Source organism: Falco biarmicus, chromosome 10 (genome assembly GCF_023638135.1).
Source record: "Falco biarmicus isolate bFalBia1 chromosome 10, bFalBia1.pri, whole genome shotgun sequence".
Classification (NCBI taxonomy): domain Eukaryota; kingdom Metazoa; phylum Chordata; class Aves; order Falconiformes; family Falconidae; genus Falco; species Falco biarmicus.
Genome location: NC_079297.1, coordinates 23424604 through 23451702, shown reverse-complemented (window position 1 = coordinate 23451702; position 27099 = coordinate 23424604). Strand labels below are relative to the sequence as shown.

At 38.6% G+C, this 27099-nt stretch overlaps 1 protein-coding gene across 2 annotated transcripts in view; it reads right to left on the bottom strand.

The window, feature by feature from the left end:
* ANO3 (anoctamin 3) overlaps positions 1–23571 on the bottom strand; it is a 207844-nt gene extending 184273 nt beyond the window's left edge. For both annotated transcript variants that reach the window (XM_056354931.1, XM_056354932.1), the window contains exon 1: positions 23041–23571. In XM_056354931.1, coding sequence (XP_056210906.1) covers positions 23041–23194 — 154 coding nt within the window. In that variant the 5' untranslated portion in view covers positions 23195–23571. The remainder of the gene's footprint in view (positions 1–23040) is intronic.
* Positions 23572–27099: the final 3528 nt, after the last annotated feature.

Sequence of the window (27099 nt, the reverse complement as noted above, 5' to 3'; positions counted from 1 at the left end):
TTTTAAAATATGACATCTATCAAGCCAAGTTCAGTTACACCCTAACAAGAAATTCTTATTTATTTCATTCTGGCGTCTGGGTCAGGAAGAACTTGAGGAGGATGCTTTTTCAACCAGTTCCACCTTTTGTTCCTTCAGGCTACTCTCACGTTGACTCCGGGGACCTGAAAATAGCCGAAGGCCAGAGATGTCTGGTCAAGGCCTCTCCTGGGGTAAGGACTAAGAGCTGAGGCAGTGGACAAGCTTCACGTCAGCCCTGAAGTAGCTGAGGTGACATCCAGCCAGCCTTCCGAACTCTTTCATTCCTTGCTTAGGTCCCTTATTTGTGTTTCCAAAGCAACACGAGAGAGAAAGCCACAATAACAGCCTCAAGGTAGTCAATTAAAGTAACAGCCTTCAACCCTGAAGTCCCTTCGTCATGAACTCCTCTTCCAGAAACAGAACACTATTATTAAAAAAAAAAAGGCAACTAGAAATAAACCATGATAATTCATACTATGTGCAGGCAATAAAGAATTGAAAAGCATAGGTTCAAAAAAATTATTATTAACTGCCTCATGCCTTACTGGAATAAAAACAAACTTAAGTTTGTGCCATTTCAAACGGTGAAAAAACCTTTTTTGACACCCAAAATATTTCCAATAATCATCTAGATTTCAATCAGCAAAGTCGGTCCTGCACCACAAAAAGTTTTCAAATTTCTCTTAAAATTTTGACAATATCCCTTGTATTACTTTATGAGACCCACTTGTATCAAGTATATTTTAGTTGCAAAGATATTTCTAAAATTATAGCCATGAAATCCCTTTTGTCGAGGAAGGTTGCTGCTCAGAAGCAATCAATAATTTACTTCCATATAGCAAATGGAATATTAAAAGTTGTGGAATGATACACTGCAGAAAAAACATATTAAGCTTTCTAAAAAAATATAACAAAGAGCAGATTTGAAAATTTAAACTTGTTCTGAAGAACAGAACTGAATCGTCTTGATGCCTAGGTGTCCTAAAATACCATTCTTGTCAGTAAGGTAGTGTTTGAAAGATAAAAGGTAGCATAAAAGGTGAAAGATAGCAGTTTAAAATCAATTTACATGAAATGGATAACCCATTGGTGTAGGAATGACTTGATCAAGCACTCCTTTACCCTTTTCAGAAATATAACTGCTTGGTCCCAGGGCAACCTGAGCAAAGCCGAGCACTGCAGGTGAGATTCCACCTTCTGCCAAAGTGCCATGTGCTGGTCAACTGCAGCCAAGTTTAACAACAGCTTAAATTGCTGTTTAGTCAGGGAATACCAAAGTGTAGCACAAAAGGTGGGCTGCACCAAAGAAAGCTAATCGCTCACAAAACCCCACACATTTCGTAAATCTAGAACAAGGTAATATTTTAGCCATAAGGAAGAAAGGAAGAAAGAAAGAAAAATAATCCTATTGTGTTGTGAAGAAAGGTCTGTTTAGATTAAACTTTAATATTATAACCATGTTCTGACTTGATCCAAAAAAATATTATTGGAAAATAAGAACTAGCAACATGGAACCTGTTAATAAGGTAACCTCTGCTGCCCAAAATTATGTTTCTAGTATTGCTCTGTTTCACCTTCAAAACAAAAGATAACAACAACAAAAAACGACTCAGCTAAGGAAGAGCTGGGTTTTTTTGTTTGGTTTAGGGTTGACTTTTTTCTCTCCAGATGAGCTGCTTGCACATTTTATTCCAAGTTGCCACAGGAAGACTAATCAAGTTTTGAAAACTAGTATGGGTTTATCACCACAGACTTAAAAGCTGTTCCCCTCTCATTTGCGCATATCAAAACGCTGGAAGCCACTGTTTAAGACTATTAGGCACAAAACAGTTCAAACTATAAATTAATTTGATTAATACAGCACAGTCAAGGCTGATGGAGATCCTGCAGTGCAAAGTATTCATCTCTTGTGTCAAGAAGGAGCCAGAAAAATTATCCATGAGAAAAAAAGTCTCTGTAAATTAAAAAAATGCAGCCCAAATCGAAGCTGATAAAAACTTAACATTAATGATATGATCAAATATATTCATATTTGAACCTGTACTTCTTGGACCAGCGTCCCTCCAGCATCTTAATTCTTGGCACCCCTTTATTTGTCTTGGCCAGTAATGTTTTCATGGGCCACCATAAGGGCCTCCAGGGACCAATGATCAAGATCTACTGATAGACAACTAGACAAAACACATTATAAACCGTATTTTCCTTCATACAGGGACTGTCACTGGCCACTCACAGCCTATAGTCAGTCATCTGTATCTGGAAGCAACAGCACAGTCAAGAGCAGACATACATGCTTCAAATAGATATGTTAGCCTGGGAACAGAACTCATGTATTATAAAAATAATAAAATGAAGTGCTATCACAGCAGTTGTATTTGCTCAGACTCATTCATTTCAGATGGGAATACAAGTATGTAAGAGAACTGACAGGGTTTGCCCTGTGAAGGAGCAGTACTGCATGGATTCATTAAAAGCCTTTCCACCTCCCTCTTTTACTATTTAGAAACATATAGAAAAATCAGTATTTTTCCTTCTTAGACAAAAAAACAGATTCAAAAGTTTTCACGTTAAGAAGTACTTTGGAATTTTTTGGAGCATTTAAATAAGAATGAAAATGCGAACATTTTTCTTGTTTTCTAAACATTGGCAATCCTAAACGTAAGGTTTCTCCATTACTTCCTTGCATGTTGCTGGAGTTCAATGGAAAGTATGTCCTAGAGCACACCTACAACAGCACGTACCGTTCTGGCAACATTTGCTCTTTCTAACCAGATCTTAGCATTTACAATTCTTCTACTATGTGGGATTGCCCGTCTCATTTAAGTACCAGTTTCCCAAGTTGGTTCATATTGTGCTTTCCTTACATCCATGAAATTTGCTTTAGGCAGAAGTTAAAGACTTCTGCATGATACAATCTACCTTTCTGAAACCATACTTCGCATTTAATTCTTTATCTATCTCTAAGACTTCAGTTTTCCTTTTATCGACACTTATTCCAAAATTTTGCGTAGTATTTCTAAAGGTAATTCGTTTGTGTTTCTGCAATATTTGGAATTTGATTCTATTTGGAAGTCTTCCTCAGATACGTATGCATTTTGATACTTATTCTCAAAGTGAAGAATTAATTACAAAACTCTAGTTCCTAAGCTTTTATATCATGTGTGTTTCATATTACTGTGATAGAAATAACCTGCTTCCCCCCCTCCCCTCTGGTTCCTTTTTATTGCCTATTCTTCTCGGGTTTATTTTTTATTTACCCTAGTACTTGTTTTGTTGTGTCAGTTAGTGGTGGAAAAAATCTATTTGATACAGTGTTTACAATTAATCAATTCTCACATAATAAGCAGAATTTATTCCCTATTCTATATCCAAGCAGTTAGAACTTCCATAATAATGGTTCCCATCTGTACTGAATTCTCTAACACAATTTCAAGCATATTGAATATGTCTTCCTATATCCGAATAGTAAGGAAATTTACTTATAGGATTTACTTGTCTGATTTGCTTTGTATGGCCAGAGTACACTACAGCTTATTGTTTTGTCAGGATTAATTTATATCAGCTGAATCAAACAAAATACATTGAATACCCCTGTGAAGCTATAAAAAAGTATGAGTTTATATATCTAGTCTGTTGGATAAAATAAGCACATCAATTTTGTCCAAACTTCCTTGTGGTATGTGATCAAAATATACCAGAATATAACAACTCCAAAAATGAATGAGATGGGCAGAAGTAATGAAAAAATTACCCCAATATAATTAATTTATAACAGCCATTTGAATTTTTTTATAAAATATGTCCATTGAAATGTATCAATAGCTTTAATAAGGAGGGATTCAAAAAAGGTTAAGGCTTATGAAATCTATTTAGACAATTTTTTTTTTTTTTTGAGGAAAAGGGGTTTGGGGATTTACCAGCTGGGGACCAACTTCACGAAGATATAAGCAACTTCACAGATTTTTTTGTGCTTTCATCGTTTTATAACCAATTTTATCAGAAGATTCAAACTTGCATGAAAGTAGTGTGTGATTACTGTGAATCAAGCCAGAAATTGAGTTTTAAAGAAGCAAATAATAAGATTAGGACTGAAAAAACCAAATTATTTCTATGCAGCAGATACTTGAGACGACTCAGGCTAGTATTTGTACTGTCAAATAATTACATAGTTTCAAAACCAACCAAACAACCTTCACACACAAAACAAGAGAAACAAGATAAATCCTTCTGCAGAGCATACAAATGATAAAAATAAATCTTCCTCTGAAACACTGTACTTCAAGTTTTTAAGAAGTTATTCCAAATTACTGCTCAAATCAAAAGATAGAGACAGAAAGCAAGGATCGGTTTTTTTTTTTGGAAACTTGTTGATGTTAAAAAAAAATTAATGTGGGAAACATTGAGAAAACAATGTCACGCAGAGCAGTGGCAACTGCTCACGCCCACATTCATGTCACAGAGAAGACAGTTCAGTTTCAGCTGTGGTGTAGTGGGTAGAGCAGAGGAAGAACACGCAGGTCAGTAGCTACCAGGGCAGGTGATACACTATATACCTGCCCTGTGCTTTTCCCTGAAGCACATAACAGTGCAGCTACATCTTTAAATGCACGAGTGAGATTAACTCAATTTACTCAGGTCCCTAAAAATAAGCACAAACGGAGCAATCAAAACACGTAAATATTCAGTTCTCATTGAAATACTGTGTTTACATTTTTACCCTTCAACAGATTCTACCTTTGTGTTAAACAAGAAAGTCCTTCAGTTTATGGAGCGAGAACTGTCACATTGCTTTAAACAAAGTAGCGAGAAAACAAGCAAATTCCCCTTAATCTGAAGAAGATTATTTGTACAAGAGTTCTAAGTCAATCCCTCTGGTATCTGACCCATTGTGAAGCAAGAATGTATTAACACAAACATAAAATTCTGGAAATGAAAAGCCTAACCTTACCCAGATACTATGCAACCATCCCTAGGAAAGACTTTGGTAGAAAATAAAACATAACGTTACTCAGTGAGAAAAGGGTTTAGCAGTTCAGCTTCCCGGACTTTTTAAACACTTGGCTTAAGAAAACAGAACAGGAAAGAGGAAGAAGCAGTTAATCCTCCAGGAAGAAATCCCATCTGGCAATTTCCAGGAGAACAGGTCTGCCATGAAAAGTACAGTTTCAAGACCTGTTTCTCCAAGGTCTCCTTGTTTTGTCAGCGGTGCTATAGATAAACAACTATGTGCATCTTACAAAAAGGTAGCTATTACTGTAAAAAAATACCTCCTTCCCCTCTGCCTCAAACTACTACATGGTGCAAAATGGGTGTTCAGCGCAGAAGACAAAACATGCAACACCCTGTTAACAAAACTCAATTGCCGTAATTGTTTTCTCTATCCTTCCTACACTAGGAGCTCAACAAGAAAAATTACTTGTCAATGGCATTTTGGTTGAACAAGCACAGTCTCTGTGTAGCTTCAACATGCCAAGGTTCTAAGGCCACATCTCCACCAGCAAATTAAGCCATTGTGGGCACAAGCATGTGATGGCTTTTGCTATTATGTTGTTAACAACGTGGAACGCAGTAAGTTATTTGAAGTCTCCGGCATGCCGAACGGCCGACATGGTACTTCCAAGTAAATAATTCAGAAATTAACGTGGTTCTGTGATTACTAACCATGAATTTCAATGCCACTGGCGTACTCCTAAGTTGGTCCTTTATCACTGTTCCAGGAGATGTCTTTCCCACATGAGTAGCTTCGTGCTTCTCAACCTGTGACCAAACACATTCTTGGTATGATCCTAGAAAACTTCCATTCCTGGAGGCTGTAAAGAAGCCTTATCAGTTCTGCCTGGCTTCAGAACGGCACCACGGAGCACGGAGGAAGAACACAGAAAAGCAACATGAGACGGAGAAAGGGCGCATCGGAAGGGGTGGATCTACCCTGTTGCCTTACCTCCCCAAACGGCAGGTCAGTTACACAGTTCAAGCCATTATAATTCCAGCTGAAAATTAAAATCAGCCCAATAGATGACTGTATGGGCCATGCAGATTAAATAAATTCAAAACAAATTAGTACGCAAACCATATTTGTATACATCTAACAGAACTTGTCTCATAATGACATTGCTATGCAAAGATTGTATGCAACTGCAGCAGAAATTTAGGATTGATCTGAAAACAAATTTTTGATAGAAAATAAGTTTACCCTTGGAAGACTGTGTTTCTTTTCATTATTCATGTTAAAGAGGGTGTGTTGAGCTATCAATCACATCATTTCTTTCTTACAAATTCTCTCTAAGGAGAGTGAGAATCGGAACACAGGAGCTGGAATACAAGCACTGAGGGCAAGAATAGTATTATTTGGAGAAAACTTTAAAAAAAGCTTTATGTTCTTGTCCCCATTTGGTGGAGGCAGCTCCCTCAAGTTTCCTCTAGACTAAGTTTAAGGTGAGGGGAATAAAAAGGAAAAAAAAAAAGAAGAAAAAAAGCAAACTAGAACTAACCATTTGTCCTTCAATAAATGTAAGAAAACCAAAGGACTCCAAAAGCCGCCACTGAACAGCAGTGACCACTAAAGCACTGCTTAATGCAAAAATGTATAGTCTCTCTCTGAGTGAGGATACCAGTTTCATTTCTCCTTAGGCTCTGCTTGGCTCGGACACTGCATAGCTAGCTTGTCCAAACCTGGCCTGCTGGAAAATGCCGTGTTTGTACTACAGATAAGCTGAGTATGAAACTCACTGTTCCAAGATTTCAGGGAAGCAAAGACCGAGCTTTTGTTTCTTGTAACAACACTTGTCATACAAAGAAATGAATCTGCAAACACAGAAATAGAAATGGCAAAGCACATTTTACCCGGTACTTATTGATCTGTATTGTCATATTTCAAGGTACAAATCTTCCATCATGTTAATTAAGTAGAAAGGAAGTCAGAAAGGATATTAATAGAGAAATGCACAAGGTGAAAAGAAATTAGCTATAAAGCTGTGCTTATGTTGATCATTTTTATGTTTTGCAGAAGAATATGATTTCACAATAAGAACAGAGGCTGAATGTCTCAGAACCACCATATTAGCACAGTCATTACTGAGAAAATAAATCAATAAGGGCTTACAGCACCTAAAAAAGAAAAAAAAAAGAGGGATTGATGGCAATATATTTCATTAGCTGAGTGACACAATGCTGATTTATTTTTAAGGACTGATTCCAGAGTCTATCAGTCAGTGACATACGCGTGACATGCTCGTTCCTTATTGGAGACTGCAGATTCATGCTTTCAGTGTTGAAGAGATGGTCCCTCACCATCAATAGACAGTAGCTTTCCCACCGCTTTTGTCCCAGAGAGTCCACACTGAGCTACTGTATTCAGCCATGGGAAAACCTTGCATTTCTTTTGCCAGTTTGATAAGAAAAAAAAAAAAAAGCGGGGGGGGGGGGGGAGTTAACTTTTGATCAGATGCTTCTTTTTTAAAAAATACAGAGAACATCATCATTATTTCACCTGTAGTGCAACTGTAAGACCACTTTTTCCATGTTAAGAAAATATTGGAAACCCTAGTCTTAATACCAGTCACTTCTGATAACTTGATTGGTAGAAATTATGCAAAAAACACTGGTATTGTACACCACCGTGAACACTACCAGTTACTCTGTCTGTTGGATTTTAGGAAGTAAAATCACACCAAAGGACACGCAGTGAGAAACCAACTTTTATATGCATCAGTGCCTATAGGTGTACGAAGCAATTTGTGAAGACATCACCATAAATTAAAAGATGTTTCTGATGTTGACAGAGGATTGCAAACTGGATGCAATGCCTCCACAACTGTGTTCTTCCCGACAGATACCCGAAAACAGTAACAAATGTAGAGCTTGTTAGGAGCCTGGAAATAATAAATCCTCCAGCTTTCATCTATTTTTTAGCAAAGCCAACTCCAGACCAAGTTGTCAGCTTTTACATGTTACACCTGGTTCTCCAGTGTTCAAAAAATACTGGTTTTGTACAGCATCCAGTGTACTACCAGTACATCCAGTTTACCACCCTGAACACTACCAGTTACTCTGTCTGTCAGATTTTAGGAAGTTTCCTACCTTAAGGCAGCATAGAGCGCCCCAGTTTCTGGGGAAGGTCGTCTATTTGAATGCTGTGTCAAACTTAATTGCAACAAAAAGAGCTGCGATCACATCTGCTAATGGCTTTGAAGTAATGTGAGAATATAGAAATAAGAGTACTGTCACAGCATCCTCGATTCAGCTCACTACATAAAAGCAAAGCGGTGCTCGCACAGAGCCCTAGTCATGTCAGGCTATTCTTGCAGAAATAATAAATCCTCCAACTTTCACCTATTTTTTAGCGAAGCCAACTCCAGACCAAGTCGTCAGCTTTTACATGTTACACCTGGTTCTCCAGTGTTCTTCAAAAGTAAAGTTAGTTATAGAAGGGCATAACCTTCTCACGTAGTAGTTTTTAACATACATCACGTAAATAACTGTACTGCCTGTCAAACCAGATACAATGAAAAAGAGCTTTCAAATTAACATGATTAAAAAATTACTTTTTAAGGTTTCATTACTTGATACTCTTACATCAACAGTCACATCTGATGATTTTCTTTATAAGTACTCTTTTATGCCCAAGCAAAATAAACGTATTAAACAGTCAAGAAGCAGTAAAGATGAAGTATCACTTCACATTTTAGTTCCTAATCCTGTTCTTTCTATGCAGTGTCCACGTTCCAATGTAAATACCGTCTGACTGAATTCAGTGAAGCAGAAAGACCTTTCTTTTGCTCTACTATTGAATTTCTAGGGAGGGGAGTGGTTTTTGGTTATTTTGTTCCCAACAATTTGCTAACATATACTGCAGCGTTACCACATAGTTCCTGTACATTCAGGATCCTGATGCTAAGAAACACTTTCTTAACACAGATGCAAAGACAAAAAAACCCACGGCCCATATGACTCTCCGTAAAAGTGTCAATGAAAAAAAATTAAGATAAATGCTAAAATGCAATATGTACATTGCAGAAGTGATTGATATCAAGGCTTCTTATTTAAGTAGAAACTACAGCTGTAAGTGCAATCTGCAAAAGGCTACTAAAGCAGTTAAAAATGCCGTTGTCTTAAAAGGTATGTTGCCCTTCCTTATCCTTTTTGTAGCTGAGAATTGCTAAGGCATTTATAATGAAAAAAGAATCGAGAACCACAAAAATGCATTTAACACAATGCAACTGAAAGTCCTTGTTAAAGCTAATTATTAAGCAGTTCTCTTCCTGAAAACCCATTAACTAGTGGTTTTCTAACAGAGAGGCTTTTAATATTTTTTTTTTTTAAATAAATCTCTAACCTGTTATTAAAGGATGTAATTTTCACTATTTGTTTCCCTACAACAAAACCTTCATAAAAGATCATAAAAGAAGTGGTCAAGTTTCTTGAGATGACTAAACACACAGTTCTTCCCGCTACACCTTGTGCTGTTCAATTTTAGCTGCACACATTGAGACACGGATATCAGATTTTACCCTGAGTATGTGCTGCTGGAGCATGGCCAAGGTAAAATTCACCTTCAGAACTTCTCGATGATTTAATCTTTTTGATATCTTGTGCAACTACCTGTATTTGAAGACTAAGCACTGACTGTTAGTGATTGCGTGACTCCGCGTAAAGTTCGACTGTCATTTTTTTGCTGGATTTGCAGCTTCAGGAAGGAACAACCAACCAAGAACTTGAAATTCAAGGCACAGTGTATCTGTAGCACACCAAGGCCGTGCAACTGCTCTCTGCTGGAAAAAGTTTTTAAGCATTAACTGACATCCAGGTCAATAGGACTGGGTTTGCATCTCACACGACATCCCCATGCTGTGCTGCAGCTACCTGGGGCTGACATGGAGGGATGCAGAGTGAGGTCTGGGTTTCTTACAACAAGCAGCCTCAGAGGCAGTGCCGGTGTGTGCCAGTGCGGGACAGGGAAGCAAAGAACTTTGTGCAGCCAGGCCACTCAGGATCCCTTTCACAGGAAGATTTAGGTACAGAACATGGTGCCAAAGAGAAGTGCAAGATCTTTAGGCAGCACAGGGTACTACATGGTGGTGTCACCACTGTGCTGCCCCAGGTGACTACTCGCGCAGCAGCAATCCCAGGAGCCAAGTCTTCTCCATTGGCATGCAAATATTAACAGGAGTTATGTGTAGTCCTGCTTGGTGTCTCGGCCCTTTGGAGAATTTTTTTCCAAGTTATGAAATATGTCAGAATGTAATTCATACTGTAATGGCAAGAGGGAAACGTGATACAATAGTAGGATTCAACTTTCGGGAGGAAAATTTATCAGCTGGACTCTAAACACTCAAACCCTTGATTTGTTACAATCAGTTCTTCCAAAACCCGTTTGGATTTCTCAAGAGAGCTCTGTGCAGTAGCTTTTCTTCATACCTGATCATCACCTTCAGCGTGAGGAACAAAAGCATGTTTGGACATGGACATTGGACCTGATTTGAACACTGGGAGCTTTGCTAGAGACTAGAGAAAAGGAGCTGGCTTGTTGGTAGCTATTTTTTACAGAAAACATACTATTGGATGGAAAGTCCTTAAAGGCTTTGCAGCCTCGCATCAGGTTCATGACAGTTATTTCAAGATTTTAAACATTATGGGGATCATATTTCCTAATACTAATTGTACCTGCAATGAACAGAAACATCTGGTCAGGGCTCTGCTCAGGTAGTCTGACAGCAAGAAGCTACTCCAACTCATTATAAAAACTCCTGGTGCTTTACTAATAAAAGCTGGTATTGCAAAACAAGCCTGCGTAACCTGTGCAGGTCAGCTAACAAGATGGTGTGTCCTTTCATGTGTTGAAACAGAATGTTTAGGGCTTTTTCTCCTACTTCAGGAAAAGAAAAAAAAAAAAAAAAAAAGATGAATGAGAAAACTTTGCCCTGCTGCCCTGGTGGCAGCAGAGATAAACAGACCCATGGCATCATTAAACTTGTGGCATTATCATCAGAACTATTTTTGGAGGACAGTTTGAACAAAGCTAACAAGCCAACTTGGAACACGCGGCAGCTTCATGTTTTTAATGTTCATCTGGTTTTTATATCCCGTATTTTTAAATATCTTCTCAAAAGCTGAGAGGGAACATTCGGACATACGTCTACACCCGGCTCACACCCGCACCTTCGCTCCTCGAAACAGAGAGCAAAGAAGAACTGGCAGCGCTGAGTGGGCAGCTCCAGGTCTGTTCACAAAGTCGTCAAATATATATACATGTATATTTGTGTGTATACATACATCACATATATACACACATGTATATATGCGCTAAGAGTGTTTACAGGTTTTAGCAAGACCTCAAATCCCTAGATAAACTGCTTCTAAAAGGACATTGCCACATCCAAGTGATTCCTTAGGTCTTTCCCTCATTTTTTCAGGAGAACCAGCTAAACTGTTTTTGCGCTTTAAGATGTTTGTTCTTAAATGCATTTCTGCAGAGCTATCTGCAAGCATTACTCCAAGCAAATCAATTAGCATTTCTATCAAAAAAACCCCACCCATCAAGTAAAACACTTTTTTTGAACGTTGCTTCAGCTGCTCCTGCGCAATAGCGGAAGTTTCTGTTAAAAAAACAACACAATCACAAAGCAAGATTAAAGCTTAAAGCATAGCAATAGGAGTAAATGACCACTTTTTCGCACCAAAAACTTTCTCCGATGAAAGAAAGAGCACAGAATTGTCTTCACACAGCTCCACACTTCCTCCAGAAGACTTCTTAGTGAGAATTTCACTATAGGATTCAGACAAGACAATGTTTAAGCTCTCAGGTGAGCTTTGCTGCAGCAATATGCTACAGCACTAAAAATTATGTCTGTCTGCGGTACGGGTTTGAGGCACATCCTGCAGCTGAAGCAAACAGGTGTGATGACGTGAACGGACAGCTGCTTTCGGCTGTACAGCAGCAGGAAGCCTGGCCCTTACTGCACCTACTTTTAAAACTGAAAAGATAAAGGATAAAGTGCTTATCACTTGGAAATCAAAATGGCACTCAAACTCCAACACCAGCCCTCTCTTTGGACTTAACAGAGCATATCCTGATGCCAAGTATATTTTTGCCATTTTGTGAAAAAGCATTAGTGCTACCTTCAAAAGATATTTCTTGTCTAGAAGTAGAAAATGTTACATTTTATTCTTGCCGAATTAGATCCAGTAAGCTCGGTAAGACAGTTTAATAGTATAATTGGGGAAAAATCGAAAAATACATTCACTAATTATTTATCTTTCTAAAAAACCCACAAGTAGCTTTCATAGAGTTTATGGCTCACCAGCTCCTTCATGGTCTGGGGCACATCAGTCAGGACCTGCTTTTCCAGAAGTGCTGAGCGAACCCACAGCTGTGCAAAATGAGAAGGAGCTTTAGCATTTTAATTTTTAACTGAGGCTCCTCATTCTCTTCACATCCTGTTTTTCAACAAACTGCTCAAGTAACTGAGAAAATTCCTTATTACTCGAGACATTAAAATTTACATAGATGGTATAAATCATGTCAGATATTGTATAATTTTGTCAGCTGCACTCACAGAAAAACGCCTAGAGATATCAACTTCAAGCTCCCCTCCTTATTGTAGTTCTCTCCTTCACAGAAAGTATACATTAAAAACATGATTTTGCAGACTTAAAAAAAGGCGAGAATAACTGTTTCCTCTTTTTCTTTCTTGAAAGAAGATTAAGATAGAAAAGGAAAGCATGAAAGGAATTGAAATAATTAACATCAGTAGGATCACGCCATCGACACCAGCAGAGAAAGTCATAGGGTCTTACTAATGAGAGGCAAGTCAGAGTACTAAAAGAGTAGGGTAAGGAAAGTTAAGATACTGAAAGTTAAACAACTGGTTTTTAGAAAAGAACTAAAGATTCATGTTTAAAGTATGTTGTACTTGGAAAGAGTTATCACTCCAGAAGTGAGAGGTGTAGAGGAATAAGTGAGAAAACAGATGCTAAAAATAAAAAATAGGCATGCAATGTGAAGTGAAAAGTCACAAGTGATATGAAACTGAATCAAAAGTGTTGATGGACAGATGAGGAAAGTTACTTTTGTGCAAAGGTCAGTGAAAATTTTGGAATTTGAGCAGAGGAAGACTGTTTCAAGTGCTCTATATTGGGTAAATCAAAAGGAAGAGGAGAATGTGTCCTGGTTGTGAAGAAGAATAAGAGTAACAGACCTTGGGAAACTCTGAAAAATATGAGCTACATAAAGAAGGATCAACATTGGTGCCAAAATATGAATACAAGGTTAAGACTAACGTTATTTAAGAGGGTTTTCAGTGAAAATCATAAGGTGATCCGTTCTAGAGGATTTTTTTTTTTTTTTTTTTTTTTTTTTTTTTTCCCCAGACACATTTAAGCACACTTTACCCATTCTGAACTAGCTAAACACAGTGGTTTGGGAACTTCTGCCTCAAGAGACTCAACTCTGCATTTGTGAAACTGAAGACTGATTTTTCTCAAGCTGAGTGTCATACCTCCTGCAGGACTTCAGTGCTGCTTAGTCAGATCAAGTGGTAGGATATCCTTGAGGAGATAATGGAATCATGGCCAACAACAGGCTTTCCTGTCTCCTTTCCTCCTGAAATAGCAGATACTGATTGCCGTCAGAAACAGGATACCAGACAAGGCAGATTTTGACCTGAGCCAGTGTGGGATTTCCTACGAGTTCTAGGAAGGACAGAAAAGCAAAACAGTTCCCTCCCAGATCTCCCAAGTCCTCTGTGTTTGCTTTTCCCAGCAAAGCAAAGAAGATCAGAAAGAAAGCATTTGGAGATTAAAATTATAACACTAGGAAACAACATTTTCTAAAAATTAAAGTAATAGTTATCGCATTTAATTCTACCATAACAAATACAATTAAAAGAAAGAGTAGAACATGCCAAAAATGCACTTTATTAAAGTTTGTGAATTTTGAGGGTGGCAAAATGTCTATAAACGGGGCACCTATTTGTACTTTGAATGGTCCTCACTATTTCCTTCCTGAGGTAGGTGAACAAGCCAATAGTATACCTTGTGTAAAAATTGTGTGCAAAACTATCTTCTTCCAGAAATGAAGGAAGAATATATAAACCCCCACCCCGCATTTGTTACATCATTTAAATTAGTCAGAGAGCAAGGCCAAGTCACTCTCAAAAAGAGTAAGATGTCAACCTTTGGAATTAACTTCACGCAACTTAGTTTTGATCATCCTTGAATTCTTAAGATTTATGTTTTCCTTGGGGTTTTTATAAACAAAAATTAAAAGAGCACATAAATATACAGAGACACAGAGTTCCTTAATCCTGAATGACTCAATCTTCTGTCTTTTTTTTTTTTTTGATAGAAAGAAAATACTATCCAGAATACACTTATACACTTGCTATTTTTATGGTTGTTTTATTTCTAAAATAACACGAAGTTCAGTCAATAGAAGTGAGCAGCGGCAATCAGCACCTCATACCAGGCGTTCCACTGAGCCAAAACGAGCTGCCGACTCAAGAGTCCCAGCGAAACTAAGCTGCTTGTTCCATGGTCCTTTGTTTTCTCAAGGACAACTTCCAGAGCCCAGGCATTTTTCAAGACAGCAATTTTAGGAAACCCGCCGATGAAAATAATTGTACTCCTGATGGATGTACATATGAAATTGCCTTTCCAAATGACTGGCCATAATCCAAGTCTTTAGTCTGTCAAAGAGCCATTGAACAAAAAAACAAAACAAAACAAAACACCACATTTTGGCTTGGCCAGGCCCACGGGGCAAGAACCTTTATTCATTAGTTTTTGTCTTTTTAAAGCTGCACTAATGGAGCTTGCCCCAGTGAGGATCCTGGAAGACAGTGTGCAAACCTCGTATGTCTCATGGCACACACCTATGACACAGCAACACAAGAGTTTGGTGGCTGTTCACTTAATTAGTTTCCTTGTTCAGGTTCAGCAGCATGTTGGGGTGAAGGAAAGACTGAATAAATGAATACCCTTACAAGGGCATTTTCCTTGAATATTTTATAATTTTTCTTTCAAAATTGAGAATTTTTGAATTCAAGGAGATCTAGGAGCACCTTTGGGGTGTCAAAATCAAGGATTCGGAATATAAAAGGCAAAGATATGCCGAGATGAGATGAGAAAAAGCTTGCAGGGTGGACCGACTCAAGTCATTTTAGTAACCTCATGGAACTCTGGTATTTAGTTCTTTCTCAATGCCTAGACAGAGAAAGCAGAAATCAGTTTTCAAGTCTTGTTCACAGTCTCGGTGCCATGCAATTCTGACTGACCTGTTGTTCCTGACCATAGAAAGAACAGAATGAGAGAAAACCAAGTAGTTAAGGAAAAGAATATTTAAAGCAGCTACTAGAAGAAAACCTTGCAGATCAGCGTAAATAAGAGAGAATTTCCTTTCAAAAATTGGAATGCTTTGTTTCAACATATGCAAGAAAAAGGCACCACAGAATTTAGCTTACACTTTAGGACTTGGGTAAGACCGATACAGTTCATCTTCAACATACGTCACTGTTCCTTCAAAGCAAATTAGCTGAATGTATTATACTACCTTTCTTGTTAGCAGTATTCTGAAATAAATAATGTCAGTAGCCCACTACAATATGAATTTTCATAAAGTGCACTGCATTACAGGGCGAAACAGAAGCATAGCAGCAAAACAAGGAAGGCTATTACTTGCTTAAGGTTTACGATACATAAAGTAATTTAGTATGCTGTGTTGAAGTGCTATCTACTTTATTTTGACACAGAAAAGAACGTTTGTGTTTTAGAAATAGTCATCTTGAATGTTCAATCGAAGCACTAAAACAGAAACCTGAGGCTAATTCTCTTTACAAATTGGATACAGCTAGAGAGGTTTGGCATAATCGTACCTTCTCAGGAGGTTGATGTATTTGGACCTAAGAGACTTCACCATGCCCCCTCAAAGGCGGGAACACAAGTATGATAAAGATCTAAATAATTGTTAATGCTTTTGCATATATAAATATATAATTCCTAGAGATACTATCTCAATTTATTATTTTACCGGCAAACTAGCACATTTTAGGATTGAGACAAGCAGGCAGCCAAATTCTTTCTCACCGTCTGCTTTTGGAAAAAACACGCTTGTCTCTTCCAGCACCACTCAAAACTATTTCTATTTATAACATTCCGCTGCCTGCAGATAACTCTGTAATTCTCTCTCGCCCATGATGTGCCTTCTAAGTATTACTAAACTTGCATTTTCAGAAAGTTTTGTTTTGTTGTTAAATCAGATTCACTTAGGTCATATTGCAATGCTGATAAAAATATCACAAAGGTCGAGAAAACGTGCTAGTGTTTCTGTACATTTACAACGGTGTAACAGAAACCCAAATACAGATCGTTCCATTAACACACACAAAAAATAAATCAATTATAACCAGAATTTTATAGACCATGTGCTAAACGGCATTGTTTGTTTCCTCATTATGTACTGTTTAGACACAACCATCAGATCTTATAGTAAAACCTGCGTGCAAAAAGGAATAAAATTGTATCCTCTATCACCACCGGAAGTAACTTTACTTTCAAAAGTCACCTGTACACGCCCTACACCAGTCCGCTCAAAACACTCACGACCTCCAGATGACTTTTTTTTTTTTAAAACCGTGATAATAGCATGTAAAGACATATTACCAGGCTTAAATTTTCAAGAAACCTGAACCACCTCAGCCACCTCCCATCCACACCGAGTCATCTCGCATCCTATGTTGTACTGGAGATTTGCTTGTAATTTTATGCTCATTATTCAAGAAGAAAATGATATAAGCACACAGACCCACCTCTAACAACTAAGATACAGGTGTTTCACTGCTGTGTTCAGGCTTTGCCGATATAAGATACACTGTGCTATAGGAAGACTGTCCAGACTTGACTCTTGTTGCTGTTTTTTGACCTTTGCTACCACGCCTGCACTGATCTGTTTTGTAAGTATTGACTTCACCTTTCAAATGAGGGAAAGGTTTAGTAATATCTGCAAGGGCAGCATATTCTTTCTGTAGACATACTTCATCTATAGCTACTGAGGGAATTTGGGAAATAAAATCCACTATCATAAATCATTAGAGTGTCTTTACTCGGAGTTAGCTGACCTACCCCACTCTCGAATTGAAAGTAAATAGCTCATTAAAGGAAGGAAGAGCACAGAAGAGAAATGATGCCTCTGGGAAAAATTAAATTTCTATATCCAGCTTAGTTTCCATTTATTGTAGCCACGTGAGGGTATAAAGTCATGACCCCCCGGGGCGGATGCGAATGCCTCTCCACGATCTTTGCATTATTCATTAGCTACAGGCTTATTTTGCGTATTAATGAAATTTTGGTGGAGATGGTAGGGCCAAACAGAGAAGACCTTCCAGTTGTAGCTTATAGTACAACTTTAGGCTGAACGGCAAAAAGACTGACTCTGGGCAGTACTGAAGTCTCAGCCAACAGAAGACATACCAGATAAATTGGAGTCCCAGCCTCCATCCCCATATGAACAAATATGCTTTCTCCCCCATTTTTTTTCCACCTGAAACCTCCCTAGAAGATGCCCACTTCATTTTCAAAAGTGGCAGCATTTCACTGACAGCGATTTGGACACAGCACAGTCTGCCTCCAAGGTAAAATTAGAATTAAAGGTAATGTTATCCACCAGAAATAATGAAATACTTCCTGCGGCATTGAGGTTAGGAGACCACTGGTAACTTCTATTTCTGTTCTACAGCTGAATTAGTTATGTTTCCTTCCGACTTGCAACTAAATGTTGGCTTGACATGGCAGAACAAGTAGAAGGATTATTTCTGAATATTGATCTTATTGACTGGAGAGTCCCAATAGGTTCTTGAAATGACCAAAAAGCACATTTCATGACCTTTTGTTTTACAAGAGAAATTGGAAGAGGAAAGCAGAAAACCAGCACCTGATCTTTGTGCAAACATTACCTTGTTTGGTTTGTTCGCTCTAAGTAAACACGTGCTTTCAAAACCTGCTTTGGTGTAGGTGTTTCAAGTCCCAGTTCTGCACTGTGCTGCGGCCTCTTGCAGGGCTCCCCTGGAGACAGGGCCTCGGCTGGGCAGAAGCTGCTGGAAATAAATTCCTGGGCATTCCATCTGCTGCCTTCCTGGTCCTACCGTGCAATCCCAGCGTGACTAAGGCAAACTGGTGGTGCGATGTGCACAAAGCTTATTTATTCAGTTCCCTGAACACTGTGATGCAGCTGTTACTGAAGCACTTCTCAAAGTTAGATCGAGAGAAATTTTCATTCAGCGATTAGTCTACTTTCTAAAGTTTAAAAGTAAACATGGTTTTAGCAGATTTTCAGTAATCAGAAGTATTTTGATGTTACAGGGAAGATGGAAATATAATCAGTTAAGGGATGTTTGTATAAGGCTTTAAACTAAAAGACAAATTCAAGTAAAAGCTGTAGATTATTTTGAATTCCCCCACCAATAAATTTCCTGTAAAGTATTTCCATTGCAATAAAGCAAATGGTCTGTATTGAAGACAATGCTCCACCACTGAGCATTCTAGTTTCATCTGCCACCACAAAGCACACGATTTTATTCCTTGGCACAGCGACACTCCCATCAAACAGTGATATGTGCACCGTGAAAAGTTTTTCAGTGGGGGTGATGTAGCAAGTTTTCTAGACAGGTTGCTGAGGAGAATAACAGCAAGCACCCAGAGCTCAGTCTGCTGCTGCCTCTCATAACCATCTCGGGAAGGAAAAGAGGGGCAGACAGCTGTAGGGAAACTTGCTGCATTCTTGTCCTTTTCATATTTGTCCTGGTGGCAAATGAGGACAAGTTCTGCTCATCCTTTCTTCTTAATCCCTGCATGTCCTGACATATACAAAGGGACTTCCTTACATTTTGGTGCAACTCAAACCACCTCCACTGCTCTTCTGACTCCCAAAGGCTCTTCTGCCCCTCAGACTCTGCTAAAATAGAAAAATACAGTTGTCACATCTATATATGTGCACTTACTACATTGATTGCCTTGGACACAGAACAGTGAACACCTGAAACTGTTTACTCAGTTACACCATCTTTACCCAATAGTTCCTATTTTCCTTTCCCTGAGCACCCTGTTAGCCTAGATGTCTTGTTAGTAGAGTGTAGATCAAAGCATTTTGTAGGCTTATGTCCTTAATTTTCTTATCCCTTGTTAACTGCTACAAGTTTAATAATGCAGTTTTTTTTCCTTTTCTACACTCATACAGCCTATGGGTGATTTCTACTACATAAATAGACCAGCAGTAAAAATAACTTCTGAAACATAGCAACTATTCTCTGGAAAATAACTTGCACATCCCTTCCCCCAAAAACTCATCAGTAAAAGAACCACAAAAAAAGGCAGGAATAGAATTGCCTCTCTAGCCTTGTATCGTTCTACCAGCAGTCAGAAAGCCAAATCCATGTGATTTAGTGCATGTCCCCTTTCAGGAGAGTGAGTGTTGTACTCTGAGCCCACCGCTACCACTTGTGTTATTAAGACCTTGCTTATGGCTCACATTGGTGGCTTTATTAATATATATTTGTAAGAGGTTTGTTTATTCTTTATCAAGAGTTACTAGGATAAAACCATCTCTAGGAACGTAGTAGAGAATTTGTGAAGAAATGTTGCTGAGTTTGTTTTACAACTCTAAGACAAACCATAGATAAGGAGATCAAGACTATTATTTGTAGGTTGAATGTTTTCAGTCATTTCCAGACTGAGAAGAGATGAAGCAGAACAGCACGTATCAGGGATAATAAGGTTTAAATCTGTACAAATATTTACAGCTGCCATATTCAGATTAGCTTTGCTTCCTGGGAGAAGTCTGAAAGGCAAATACACCAGGCCTGGGGGGAAATTCTAACGTGGCAAATGAAACTGAGATCTGGTCCTATATTTCTATACTGTGAATAGCCTGTTGCCCGACGGTGAAGACAAATTGCTGCAGCTGTGACAGCAGCATTCACATTACATCTTATTAAACATAAAAAATTCTTTGCAGCATAAGTAGCATATAAATCAAAATGGACTTCATTTTCTTAAAGATTGCTCGGCGTCTCTAAAAACCCACCAGCCCCACATTAGCTGCTGTGTCTACAAGCTTCACCGCTCCGTTCAAACTTCCACCAGGAGCGCAGGTATCCAGGTAATCTTAGTGCTGTGGAAAGCAGCACTGGCCATCGGTCTGCTCACGGACCATTCGTCACATGAGCTTGGTCACGCTTTTCAGGATTTCATTGTTTGAGAAAATGTCTCAATATTACACTGCAAGTGATAAACCCCCAAGGATTTCGATAATGCACTACATGGAAAAAGTCTGCATTCTGTACATGGAAGGCTAATTTAACCATGCTGTTATTCTATATTATTACTGTGCAATATATTCTGCCATATCTACAGATGCCAAATATGCCTCAGGATGGTACTTGCATCAGAATTGAAAATGGAGTGACATACAGAAAGTTAAATTTATTTAAAAAAAATTTTTTCTCACCTAACAGGAGATGTATAGAAAAGGAAATTTACATCCTATTACAGTGGATTTTGGTTAAAGCAGAACAAAATAAGAATATAGTAAATATTTTTCTGTCCCAGCAATGTTTCCATTTTCCATTTGAGAACATCAGACTATTTCAAGACAACACTTCGTCAGATTATTCACTTTTCAGTATCTGCACTGTTAGGTGTTATGTTTAAAATTAACACATCAGCACTACAAGACGAAAAGTTTTCCTTAAGTGATAATCTCTCTCTATTGAATTCTCTGCTCTTTATATATATCTGTACATAAAAAATCATAGTACAAGCATAGCATAACAGATTTTAAGCGATACACCTCTTAAAACATGGAGTGCATTGAGAGCGGATGGGAAAGGGACATGTTCTCTGTTGCTGCATTTTTGCAGGTTCACACCAAGTACTTATGTTTTCATAACTTACATACCTTATACTACCTCTAGTTGGTATTCATCTTGCCTGTGAAGCAGCACTGTCGGGAAATCATCTGCTTGTGAAGAGTTGGGTGCGTCACTGTAGTATAAGCAAGGGCTGTTTATTTTTTATCAGCAGCCATGGCTGAACAAGCAGAGGTTCCTAGAAGGCAGCGGCATGTGGGAGCAAACAGGGCTTGTTTACACTGTGCCATTCAGGCTTCAGCCAACACTGGAAACTACAAAGGGCTTGCTTACTTTAAACACTGGTGAAATAAATACATCAAGGCATATTTTAGAAGGCAAAAGATGAGATTGCATTTCTTGAAGTCATCATTCGTAAACCTTAAAAAATACTATAACAATGTATCGGCATTTCTTTGATTCTTCCTGTGATGCAAAGACACAAACCAAGAAAATCTTCAAACTCTGACAAAACATTTGTCAAAGACACTCGCTAGCACTGTTCCTGCTTTAGGAATAGTAAACAGCGTTTGCAAAAAATGCTTGCAAGACTTAATTCTTCTAACAAGAAAGTAATTATTTTTTCCAAATGGATGAATCCCAACAAGGACACTTGATTACATATATATTTTTTAATCTTTCTCCTGCAGAACTCTGACTGGTATAGTTCCACAAACAATATGCTGCTCATGCTGAAAGTTCATTTTACTCTTGATTGACCACGTAGGCCAGAACAGGTCACTCTGATATGTGGGAAATGTAGCAAAGCATATCACTTAGCACAGGCATAAACTCTTAACAACACTTCTTCAGGGTAGGAGAGGTAATTTTCAAGTCGTGTTTTTGGATCCAAGGGTAATAACACCTGTTTCCTGACCTTACAGAAACCTGCTAACATACGAGAGAAACTTTCAGAAGTATATCTACTGAGAAAATTCTGTTTTACAAAAGTTAGCAGAGGCTTTGTAAGAAGTAGAGTGAGAAAATTTCTATTAGGGAAAGAACAAGTTACCGGTTTTCCTTGCAAAAGGATATGGCAACCCAACCATGTGACCATTCAAATGTTTAAGAACTGATTTTATAAGCAAAAAATGTTCCAAATCTTTGTTACAGTGTTAAAGAAATAATACATTTTTATTTAAATATTCACCTACTTTAACCAGGCAAAAGCGGCAGCCTTCCCCTGAAAGCTAGTTGCCCTGTCACAGGAGAACGTGTCACTCACACTCAGCCTCCATTTGTCTTGTCTGTGCTGGGTTCCAGGGGTCACAAGCAAAAGAAAACACAATCTAAGTCAAAATATCCCTTGGGAGTTGTACAACTCAAAATACGTGTGTCGCCCACAAGGAATCAGAGTAGCCATTCTTAAAAAGTGTTTCCTAGATGAACGACCATCCAATAATTTAGAAGGTTTTAAGTGTGTAACTGAGATTCCATTCATTAACTGCAGATATACCCCCTCGGTTATATTAGACAATCCAGGGCAGCTACATTCTGTATTTTCCAAGACCACGGATTTTCAGAGAAATTTAATTTTCACGATGCTTTTTAATCGACATTTTTTGGGACCTACTGTAGCTATATGCAACACCTGCCACAAAATAAAAACAAGAAATGAGCCACACTGGTCATAAGAAAAAACAAAAAATATCAATCTTACAGCATACACAATTCCCTCTTTACAAGCCCCGATGTGATTAAAAAACCCCAAAACAACAAACCCCAGAGAAAAAGAGCAACAGTAATAAACACTAGAGAGCACAACTTATATATACACCTTGCAGTCTAATATCAGAGCGGCTGCTGGGGCTTCTCTAACTTACACAAAACCTATATAACCTCCTATGGAAAGCCCATCATCCAGGTAATGCCAAGGCAATAGTCTCCCGGGCTCTTCTTCCAACAGTACCCTATGGGCTAAAGTGTTCAAGAGACACTATTTATTTTATTTTTTTAAGAACAGATGTGTTTTATCCTTTATCTAAAGTAAAAATTACTTCGTATATTGCATGCGACACCAATGAATCCTGTGTTTTCCTTGTTGGTCTTAGAGTTTACTTGCAACATGTTACATCAGTAAATAGACACAGATTTGAGGAAATAGTTGATATAAATGCATGCTTACCAGCTGGTGCAGAACGCGAGCAGTGAAGTTGCAAACCATGATATTCGGCACATGATTCACTAAATCTGCCTTCCTTAAATTCTGACTTGGAATCCTTTTTGCTCTCAACCTCATCTGAGGAAAGCTTATCCAGTTCAATTATCACAGCTGACATTGTAAGATAGTCTCAGTGTAACTCAAAATAAAAACAAAGCTGAACAAAAGAAGAAGCCACTTTAAGCTCAGCTTCCTTAAACTTGCAGCCTGGGGGAAAAATAACTTCCTATCACCCAAAAAAGAGAAAATTCCCCCAACTGTAATAGTGCAAGATGTTTTTAAGTCAATGACTGAGCAACTGTATTTCCAAGCAGCTGTTCTTCCAGCTCTGCAGCTTTTGCTGCTTATTGCAGCGCTTCTCTAAGGTCGAAAACTACTACTTTAAAAAGTTCTTCTGCTCTTGTGACAACAATATTACAGCGTTTCTGTGTAGCTGCTACAAAAATAGCCAGGGTAAACGCAGACATCTGTGTGTCAGCTAAGTTGTGGACTTACTAACTTTGTTTTAAGACTCTAATTCCCCTTGTTTCCCACTGGTCCAGCTGGGAGGGGCTGAGCAATGCCAATGGCAACAAGTGCATCCCGCTGGCAGCCGGCCCATGGAAGCGCCTTGTGCCACAGCTCTGTTTCCTCGCACAACACTCCAGTCTTTGTGCGGGCTGGGTGCAGCGAGATTAATGACCAGAAGCTAATTTACTTCTTGAAAACAAGGAAGAAACTGTTCTCAGTTTCTCCGTTTATGATTTTAGAACCTCGAGTTTAAAAAGTTTCTTTCTGAGGAAAGCAGTGCTAGTAAGATTAAGTGGCTGAATCTTTTACAGCTTGCTTTTTTTTTTTTTTCCCCCCTCCCGTTTTCCTTTCCTCAGATGCAAGCAAGCCTCAGCAGAACTCCAGACGAGCTCAAGTCCCAGCAGGCAGCCGATAAGCAGAGCCGAGAGAGTCACCCACTGGCGAGGGGGGAGAACGGCAGAGCCCGGCGTGGAGCAGCCGGTGATGATGCTCCCCGGGCTGGGAGGCTCCCAAGGGCACTGCCAACTCCCCATTTCCCTTAAGAACAGCACGGCTGATAAAGCGGGAATCGCCATTTATGAAAACATACCACACCACAGTTTTTAATAGGAAAATTTGCAAGCCTTAGCTAGTGAAAAGGTGGTACAGTGATCTGTTAGCTGTGTGTCACACCTTCTCCGCTCCTCTTTGCGCAGTGGGAAAGAGGATTAAATACTGCAAGAAAAATCTATGCAGCCATGCAGCTTTCACTAAAGGGTCCCTTGTCCCACGACAGGGCATATGTGAAGTCTCAGGGCTGTTACTGCTAACCTGGGTCAGGTTTGAGTGGAGCTGCTGGTGTTATGTAGCCTCCATAACTTCTGTGCAAGTAGGGAGCAGGTGGAAATCCCACGCGCTTGCACAAGAAACATATCCTCGACCAGGGCCCATCTTTAAAAAAAAATATGAAAAATAAAAATTTAAAAAATAAACATACCAGTGGGACCTCTCTCTAAGTTCAGGGAATTTGTAAGTTGTAATTTCTAGATGGGTTACAATCACAGCAAGGAACCCAAGTGAGGTGATGAGGCTGATGCTACTAAGTAGAACAACATGGAAATAGGACTGAAAAGTCAATCACAGGGGAAACTTTCCAAGGAGGCCAGAAATAATATGTCAGAGTTGTCTGTTTTTCATTTCACTTCAATTGATGCATATCAAGGATGAGGAAAAAGAGCTTGGTGAAAGCGACACACCACATAAAAATTTAGAAACAGGGAGGAAAGTATTATGTTGTTTGGAAGGCAGATCCAGCAGGGCACACCCCAGGAAAGGGAAAGGGAATATCAGCAAAACAGTCTTGCATTGTATCTTTTTTTTTTTTTTTTCTATTAGTCCTCTATATCAATTACTCTTAAATCCATAAATTCTGCTTATGCACTGATGTTAGCTGGTGTAATCTGGTTTTGTCTTCTCAAAGACATTCTGCCCAAATGAAAATGCTGGCTGCTAAGTTTGCTGGAAATTCTCCAGGAGGTAACAGTCCCATCAATATATCCCCAAAAATCTATAGCTTAAATCACACTTCCCTGTTTATAAATATGCAAAAGATGTTTTACATGGACTTATTACTGAAGTTCGGTATATGGACATTTCTAAGGAAAGTAGAAGCTTAATGCTCTAAAGAAAAAGTCACAAATTCCCAGAGGGAGAAACATTCCTCCAACGTTCAGCTCCCTACAAACTTTACACTACTATTATCTGGGTCCTTGTAACTTTTCCTGGATATGTGCACAATTTGACCTCCTGTAAAAATCTTCATCTCAAAGTTTTCAGTTTCTCCAAAGACATTAATCTCAATGTATTTTAATTTTAGAAATGAACATAACCCTGAATATGTAAATAAGTCAAGGACATACTAAGCCTTTAGCAGTCTGTGACTATTTCTGCATTTGTACAAGGAAGTTTTTTTCCTCTTATATTTTATGCATTTACATATATGGCAAAAGAGAGGGTCCTGTTCCCTAGCAATGCAGACAATCCTCAAAGCATTGTTCTATGAACACTTTGCATATGTATCCAAAGCCCCTGAAAGTCCCAACGAACTCCACCGAATGGTAAGGCTTATCCTTTAAGATAGAGAGGACGACAACATATTGTAAAGAATTCTAGCACTTTTTTTCAGTTTTCATTTCAAATTCTGATGGAAAACAATTTCCTAGTCGTGATATATGATAACCCGTGCTTCTTGTTAGCGGTCAGGGGAAGACCTGAAAGGTTTGTAGATGCCTATAGACCTCTCCCTCATGCAAAAGCAAAGCCACGGTGCAGGACCCGACACTGCCTCTGCTTTTCTCTTGCAGCTCTAAGCCAGCCCAGCTGTTGCTGACACTGTTTCACTTGGCATCTCCTTTTTTCTTTGTGCCCCTTTTCACAAACAGATGTGAAAACTGGGAACCTGACCTGTTCTGTGGGATTAATACCTTGTTATTTGTAAAGCAGTTTTAAATCAGTCTATTTCTTCCTCCCTGCTCTGTCAAAGACTCATTTTTGGCAAGATATCTGAACAATGTTTTTCTAAGTATTGTGGGAATGTCAGTCATTTTCAGAACTTATTTATATACCTAAACACACACGTATAGGTCGCTACCCAAACCAAGCCAGAACCTGTTAGTCCTCCAAACTTCCTCAACTATTTGACTATTATAAAGCTGCTCTGTAAACAATAATTACTCTGAATAAGTCTGGTCCTTACACACTTAAGCACATTTTTAATGTTTTTTAATTGTCTTATGCTTCTAAATATCTGGCCATGTTTGAAACTATAGCTGTGTCCCCAAAATGTCAATATTTGCACGTTGTAAGATGTAACTGAAAGTAGTATTTATACACTGATTTTTTTCAGGGAGATAAGAAATTTAAGGATTCTAAGCCATTCAGCTTCCATGATGCCAAACTAAAGTTACATTTGTTTCAGAGGGTATTGTTCTAAATATTTTTTACTCCAAAAGCAAAAAAAAAAAAAAAAAAAAAGAGAAAAAGCTTGATGCCAAACTGAATTCTCCAACTCATATAAGAAAGTAGAATCTTATTTTCAGCATTTTGGGGAACTTTTGTGGGTTGTTTTGTTTAATACAAGAGAAGGAAGTGTTTATACTGTGAGTAAAAAGTGTTAACATCCTTTTCCCTTTGTCCAGCACGCTGGTGTTCAGGGATTCACATAAATGAAAATCCAAGCTTAATGACCTTCTCTGCTTGGACTGAGTTGTGTCTGTTCCCAGTGATGCTCTAAAATATTACAGCCTTGTTGAGGAACAGGTGTGGTCAAACCTCTCGTTGTAACCATCTGCACTACAGGTAAACAAAAGCCAAAAACTAAGGAGCAAGGGACAGCACCGCCAGAAAGCAGGGCTGAAAATAACACTGAATTAAAGGGATTCTCTTTTGCTGTGATCTAATTAATATTTGCTTATGTCATAAGGTGGGAATCCTCCAGCAATTAAAAATACAGAGAACAGCCTACAGATTTTGTTG